Below are 8,019 nucleotides of genomic sequence, written 5' to 3' on the forward strand. Positions count from 1 at the left end.
GGTTCTACGATTTTTAAGTGAGATGAGATATTTGAGAGATTTTAAAGTCATTTCCAGCATTTACTTTTCTTCCAGACAAGCAGATGTGGAGAGGCGCCCGAGGCAGAGGGCAGCAGATCTGTTCCAAAGCCAGGGTCAAAAGGCCTCGCCTGCTCAAAGACAGAAAGTCAGACTAGACAGCCTCTCAAAAATCTTCTCTCCTCTCCCTTTCTTACCCCGCCCCAAACGGGAAACAGGTAAAAATGCTGAAATTTTTTCATTGCATATAAAAAATTCGAAGAAAATGTATCATTGTGAGTTAAGCCAGCCTGAGCATCCCAGACAGGGTTGTCCAGGATTATGTCATTGAGGTCTCTCTACCTCTTCAGTAGCAACTGGATGACTTTCTCAAAATGCAAACAGAGAGATAAAATAAAATTCCCAAACCAGAGTAAACTTACACAGGCCAACACGCTTGTGCTATCTACCACATGTCTCAAGTTCTCTCACAAATCTAATCTCGGTGGTTTCAGAGTGTGTGACTCCTCAGACCAACAGCACCAGCCTCACTCAAGACCCATTGAGAAAAGCAGATCCTCAGGCCCCCACCTCGGACCTTCTGAATCAGAAATTGAGGGTGGGACTCAGAAATCTGACTGTCACCAAGCCCTCCAGACGTTCCTGGTGTGCGCTCAAGTGTTAGAAGTACTGCTTTATCCTACTGGATACACCTGACTATCCAATGAAATTGGCAGAAAATGTGGCATTCGCACAATCTTGCATAAGCAGCAGCAAAGGTTCAGAGAGGTTCACTGATTAACCTAAAGGCACATAGCTGACTGGCAAAAGAGCCAGCAGGTTAACCCAGGCCTATGGACTCAAGATTTAGTTCTCTTCTGTGTTCAGCATAGCTGCCCTAAGATACAATAGAATTAGCCAGGTCTCTTACACTGCCTTAATTCTAGAAAGGCAAATATAAACTGAGAAGCATGGAGGGGCGACACCTTGGGAGAATACAGGCAACCTAGGAAAGCCTGGGTCTCTCTTAGTCCACAGATCACCGTGGAGGCCAAGAGGGCCAAGGAACCTGCAGGATGGATCATCACTTTCCAGATAACTGGACTCCTGGGTGCAGTCTGGGTTCTTTCCTAGAAAAAGTGATTCTACTGCTCAGGGGAGTCCCTCTCACTTCACGCGGTATCTGACTATTGGCCTCTCCATTTCTCTCATGGCGTCATTCACATTGCATCTCTATATCTTTGATGTTCTTGATAAGTTTCTGTCTTCTCTACCTAGCACGTAAGGTCTGTACTAGTTGGGATTTTGTCCACTTTCCTCATTACCCCGGGATCTACTCCAGGGCCTAGCACAGGTAGGTGAGGAAGAAATATATATGACAAAAATGAAAATAAGAAAAATCACCCACTAGGATGTATCAAAATATATTTTCATAGAAGACCTTCAACTTTGAAGTGACACTGGGTATCTTCTTTCAAACAAGACATTCTGGAGAATTATTTGAATACAGTTTAAAATCATCACCATGAGTAAATCCAGAACTTATGCTGAAATACCCTTTTGTATTCTGCACTGTCACTTTCTTCCTTCTGCCTTCACTCTCTTTCTCACTAAATCTATCATCACATCAGCGCTCTATTTGAGGATCTCAAGGTGGTCTAAGACTGTCATGTTGTTGAATGGTATTTTCTTTTTTTGTTTTTGTTTGTTTTCCCCTGACACAAACAAAGCCTTTAATCTGTGTCTGAATTTACTGTTCAGATTCTATTCCATTTACAAAGGCATCGAGTCATTAGACTGGAACATGAGAGAAGTGTCAACTCTGCAGTGAAAGGATGCATGTTTACATCGCTTTCAAGGGAGCTGGGGCTCCCACTCCAAGTTCCATTTGCACTTTCAGGTGCACAAAATAGACACACAGACTCACTCCGCTAAGTAATTGGATTCACTACCTAGAATATTTAAATTGTTTTCAGACACTAGAAAATGGCTTAAGAAGATTAAAGAAAAATACCCTGGAGGATAATAGACTGTAATTTACTAGGTGGAAAACCTTTTCAGCAAGAAGTAAGCCTCATTCTCTTACAATTCCTCCTGTTTAAAGAGATGTCTTAGTCGTTTAGACCTAAATTTCCTTCGATTCTGGAAGCTCGGTTTGTGTTTTTGTCAAACCTTTTGAATGACATCCAGGACACACAATTGATAGGGTAAGGTCCTCCATCTGAAGATTCTCGTGTTTTCAACAAGACTAAGTCAAATGTTTGAAGAGAGGGGGAGACAGGTTTCTTTGAAATACTGCTGATGGGAGGCTGAGCTAAGCTCTGCTCCATCTAGCAAAAGATGTAGGTAAATTGTGGGGGGATGTCCCGACAGATGTATTTCAGGCTGACGATTCCAGCCAGTTCACTTCTCAAAAACTAGCCCTCCCCATTTGCCTGCAGGCCCGCTGACAACTCCTGGACCCCTCAGTGCCCCACCTTCAGCTCTCTATTCCTTCTCAGGTGTGTCCTTCCCAGCCCTTCTCGGAGCCCCTCACTCAGGAGCCAGGTGCTTAAGTTTGGCATTTATGACCACCTGTCGGCTGGACCGCGGCGTCCTCTGCCGCATGGGCTCCTGTGAAAGCGCTAAGAGGGTTCGCAGGCACTGAACAGTTTTGGACTTCGCAGCTGTTTCTTCTTAAAAGAGAACAAGAAGGTAAAAGAGGTGCATCCGCGGACGGAGAGGGGCGCGTCTTGTTCACACACCAGCGCTCTCCAGCTGGTTCCAACTTCACACTCCCCACTTTCCAAACTCTCCGGACCTGCCACCTGGCAAACCTTGCCCCTCTCGCTTCCCTGGCCCTGGGTTCTCAGTGGGTGCCTGCCAGACCTAGTAAGGATGTCAACTCCTAAGCCCGGAGAATACAAGAGCGCGCGAAAAGCCCCTGCTCTTTGCCCCCGGCCCGGCAGCCAACCTGCGCCCGGGCAGCCCCTGCCAGCTCACTGTGCGCCCATTGCATAACGCGCCCCTCGCCCCACCCCCAAGGTGCCCCCCCGCCCCCGGCGCCCAGTGCCCCCGTCCAGTGCCCCCGCCAGCGCCCCGAGCCCAGTCCACCCAATACTTACATCATCCCACTTGACAAATTTGGTGCCCTTCTTGAGACTGTCGGACACACACACGGGCTTGAGTTGTAAAGCGTGCACTCCGGGCTGAGCCCCGGCCATCTGGGCTCATCGGGGCTCCGGGCGGCCCGGGCGATCGCGGCAGGGACGGAGTGCTGGGCACCGGCTCCTCTCTCTGCTCTGGAGGCTCTCAACTCTGTTCCCCCGCCGGCCTCTCCGGCCTCCCGGCCTCCACACCTCCTCCGGCACCGCTCAGCAAGCGCGGCACGCGGGGGCCAGGCGCCCGGCCATGCCCTGGGCGGGACGCGGGGCGGGCGCCCACGGTGGCTGCGGAGCCTCGGAGGGCGAGGAGAAGCCGAGCCCGGCAACCGAGGCTGCCAGCCGCCGCCGGATACTGCTTCTCAGCCGCCGCCGCCTCCAAGCGCACCATTCAGCACATCCTCTATATACACAGGGGGAGAGAGCGAGTGACACACGCTCGGCGCACCCCCCCCCCCCTCCCCAACGCCCTGCTCCTTTCCCTCCTCCCGCCTCCTCCCCCCGCCCTCCCGCTTCCCCGCCACCCGCGCGCGCTCGGTCCCTCCTTCCCCCGGCGGCTTCCAGCACAACTTTGAGCGCTGGGTCAGGCGCCGGGAAGCGGGCCCGCAGCGGCACCTTTCGGCTCCTGGGCCCCACTGCAGCCAAAGCCTGTGCCTCCCGCATGCACTCTGAGCATGCCCGGTGCCCGGGATGCAGGGGTGCCAGGGGGTGTCCGGGAGCCTTACAGTCCCTGGGATTTTCTGGGGAACTTGAGCAAAAGCCTGGGAGTGTCTTTGGATCCAAATTGGGTGGGAAGGAAATCCTTCGGAAGGGATCAAAGGAGACAACCCTCAGCATTCCTCTCTAGCTGGAGCTCTCAAACACCGGCCCCAAACCCGCTTTTTGAAAAGACGATTATTATTTATTAGTAGAGAACAGAGCAGTTGAGAGGTTTGGAGTGTGAGCTCTTTGGGGAAACCTCTCTGCGCCTGAGAGTGTGCGGCGTGCTGGTTTTGAAGCCCCGGTATGCTGTTAAGTGTGCTTTGAGATAGAAAGCCCATCCTTGGAGAAACGACGGTTTTATTTCCCAGAGAAACAGGAGGCCCGTGTGTGTGTGTGTGTGTGGTGTGGTGTGTGTGTGTGTGTGTTGAAGCCCCGGTATGCTGTTAAGTGTGCTTTGAGATAGAAAGCCCATCCTTGGAGAAACGACGGTTTTATTTCCCAGAGAAACAGGAGGCGTGTGTGTGTGTGTGTGTGTGTGTGTGTGTGTGTGTGTGTGTGTGTGTGTGTTGAAGCCCCGGTGTTAAGTGTGCTTTGAGATAGAAAGCCCATCCTTGGAGAAACGACGGTTTTATTTCCCAGAGAAACAGGAGGCGTGTGTGTGTGTGTGTGTGTGTGTGTGTGTGTGTGTGTGTGTTGAAGCCCCGGTATGCTGTTAAGTGTGCTTTGAGATAGAAAGCCCATCCTTGGAGAAACGACGGTTTTATTTCCCAGAGAAACAGGAGGCCAGTGTGTGTGTGTGTGTGTGGTGTGTGTGTGTGTGTGTGAGAGAGAGAGAGAGAGAGAGAGAGAGAGAGAGAGAGAGAGATGTCTTACCAATAGACACTTGCTCATTTACAAACATAGGTCTAAGAATGTTTGTCTTCACTCATTCAACAAACATTTCTCATTTTTTAATTTTTTTATACAACATATAGGGGTGGCATTGGTTAATAAATTAGACAGATTTTAGGTGCATAATTCTAGACTACAGGTCTTTTTTTTTTTTTTAAGAAAGGGATAACCTCATCAGAAATTAAGCGACTGATAATACCAGTTTTTGAAAGGACGTGAAGTAACTGGAAATCTCATCCATAGCTGGAAAGAGCATAAAATGGTAAACCACTTCGGAGAATAGTTTCTTATAAAGTTAAACATTTAGTTATGAGAAAAACCAGCACTTCCATTCCTAGATATTTGCCCTAGAGAAATGGAAACATATGTTTACACAGACTTGTGCAACAATGTTCATAGCCTTCATAATAACCAAAAAAGGAAACCACAAATATCAATCAACAGGTGAATAAATAAATTGTGGCATGCCCAAACAATGGAGTATTACTCAGTAATAAAAAGGAATGGACCTGCTACTGCATGAATCACATAGTAGAAAGAAGCTGGATACAATAGACTAAATACTGCATGATTCCATTAGAGGAATTCTAAAATAGGCAGATTAGTCTATGTTGAAAAAATCAGGTCCAGCCTGACCAGGAACTGGCACAGTGGATAGAACATCAGCCTGGGATGCTGAGGACCCAGGTTTGAAACTCAAGGTCACCATCTTGAGCGTGGGCTCATCCAGCTTGAGTGCAGGGTTACTAGCTTGCGTCTGAGATCATAGATATGACCCTATGGTCACTGGCTTGAGCCCCAACGTTGCTGGCTTGAAACCCAAGGTTGCTGGCTTGAGTAAGGAGTCACTGGCTTGAGCCCCAACGTTGCTGGCTTGAAACCCAAGGTTGCTGGCTTGAGTAAGGAGTCACTGGCTCGGCTGGAGCCCCCTGCTCAAGGCACATATGATAAAGCAGTCAATAAACAACTATGGTGTCAAACTTTGAGTTGGTGCTTCTCATCTCTCTCCCTTTCTGTCTCTCTCTTTCTCTCACTAAAAAAAAAAAAAAAAAAAAAAAAAGGAAAGAAGGAAAGAAACGTGTTGATCCCCAGCTGTATGATAATTACAGGGATAACCTGGTGAACACAACCCCTGACTCCTGCTCCTCTTCCCTGGTCCTTGGAAGCCACTAGCTACAAAGAATCTCTTTAAGAACTGACTTGTTTCATTTTCATCACATGTCCCTAAACGAAAAATGGAGTACACTGCCCATCCACATAACCAGCAGCTTGGCTTGCTAGTTACCTCACAGAAGACACCAGTCACATTCTCACATCACTTTAAGGACAGCCTCAAAACTCTATTTGCAGGGTTTAACCTCAATTGTCCTTTTGGTTGATCCTACAGAGGTGTTTCTCTTTTCTGTCTTTTCCTTCCCCCACAGTCTCTCAGTTCTCTACTGGAAAGATAATTGGTCAAATTGGTTTTACCCACCAAAATAGCTTAGGAAGGCAAGACCGACAAGAGACAGGCTCTCTGGAAGAGGAAGTTGAAGGATTAGAAATGGGCTCTAGCTAAATGAGAAGGTAGATTGAGCCTCTCCATGGGGGTGTATTGCATCATTGTTCTCTATTCCTTTCCCTTCTCTATATCCACACATCTTTCCATGTGACCCTGTAGTTTTCAACTAGACACTGTGTGTATTTCTCTGCCCTGCTGATGATACCCCTTCTTCCCAGGGAACGAACTGTGGACAATATGACTTGCTCTGGTTAACGGTATGTTGCAAAATGTATCATGAGCAAAGGCTTGAAACATGCTTGTGAGAATTAACTTACCTTTTTGGGTTTCTTGTCACTGCCATGAAATAAACAAATCTCAGGAGGAAATATGGGGAAGACCTAGGCCCAATCTGCAGCTTGTGGGCAAATCCAACAGAATACATCCTAGACCTTCCAGAACCCAGCCAACCTGCAGACTCATCAGCATGACAATAAATGGTCATTGTTGAATGACCCTGATCTGTGGGGTCATTTCTGATGTACCATTATTATGGCTATAGATAGTTGAGTCATTCATCTAGTATTCTTGACTCTTTCTAACTGTTGTTGTGAATATAAATGAAAGAAGGAGGTTAAAACTGTATAATTCTGAACAGTGTTTGTTTTCAAGACAGAGAGGGGTTGTGAGAGCTTTTTTTCCCCAGCAAACGGGTGCAGTTTGAACCAGGAGGATTGAGAGATAAATCTTTTTTAGGAAGTAGGATGAGGCTTGAAGCAGCTTGGTCCAACTCCCTCATTTTCCACAGCTCTGGTTAAGGAGACCAGAGAGAAACATTTTTAAAGTGTGAGGATTTTTGCCATGCAAAGGGACCTGTAAGAACGTCCAAAATTTTGTGAGCCAGGCCTGTGATCCATGAAATTCAATACCCTGTTCTGTTTTTCAAACAATAGAAAGGTCTGTTTTGTTTTGGGGTTTTTGTGAGAGCACAGAATTGCCCCCTGGAATATCATCGTCATGGAGTTGGCAAAGCTAACCTTTACTGAGTACACTAAACCAGAGCACTAAGCTAAGTACATCCTCGACCTAGACACTCAATAGCACAACCCTTACTATTCAACAGCACCTTCCCACCCTCCTTTTCTTATAAGCACACCCTGATTTGGTTCAGGTGGTAATGTTGCATAAGGAAAGTGGCTCCTCCCTCTTCCCAGGGAATGAACTATGATTGGTCCATTGCAGCGATTTTCAACCTTTTTTTATCTCATGGCACACATAAACTAATTTCTGTATTTTTGGCAATCTGACAAAAAAAGGTATAATTTAGATTGACTTACAAAACAAAATAATAATAGTAATTACCAACCCTTTTTAACCACAATATAAATATTCCCAATTCCCCCTAGAAAGTTGATTGGTGTGTACTAAGTAGCCTGGTCTCTTATCAGTTCATGACTCATTTCAGACCAGCCACAGTGGGAAGGACAGGTGTTCTGATTTGAGCAAATATACTTTCCCACAGCCATTTCTACCAATTACTAGCTATGCATCATTGGAAAAGTCTATCACCCATTCTGAAATATAATAGCCCAATGTGTTAATGGATAAATAATAATAATCATGAAAGCTTATTATGTGCCAGTCACTGTTCTAAGGGTTTCACACTTTTAATGCATTAATCCTCACATTAACCTCATCAGCTGGGTTACTATTATCATCTCCATTTTATTTATTTATTTATTTATTTTTTGTATTTTTCTGAAGTTGGAAACGGGGAGGCAGTCAGACAGACTCCCGCATGCGCCCGAC

The 8,019-nt window shown here is 46.7% G+C and overlaps 1 protein-coding gene across 2 annotated transcripts in view; it reads right to left on the reverse strand.

The window, feature by feature from the left end:
• Window positions 1-3,580, reverse strand: part of PLCB1 (phospholipase C beta 1) — a 686,820-nt gene extending 683,240 nt beyond the window's left edge. For both annotated transcript variants that reach the window (XM_066387177.1, XM_066387178.1), the window contains exon 1: window positions 3,102-3,580. In XM_066387177.1, the coding sequence (XP_066243274.1) occupies window positions 3,102-3,200 (99 nt within the window). In that variant the 5' untranslated portion in view covers window positions 3,201-3,580. The remainder of the gene's footprint in view (window positions 1-3,101) is intronic.
• Between the last annotated feature and the right edge of the window lie 4,439 nt (window positions 3,581-8,019).

Source organism: Saccopteryx leptura, chromosome 5, assembly GCF_036850995.1.
Source record: "Saccopteryx leptura isolate mSacLep1 chromosome 5, mSacLep1_pri_phased_curated, whole genome shotgun sequence".
NCBI classification, from domain to species: Eukaryota; Metazoa; Chordata; class Mammalia; order Chiroptera; family Emballonuridae; genus Saccopteryx; species Saccopteryx leptura.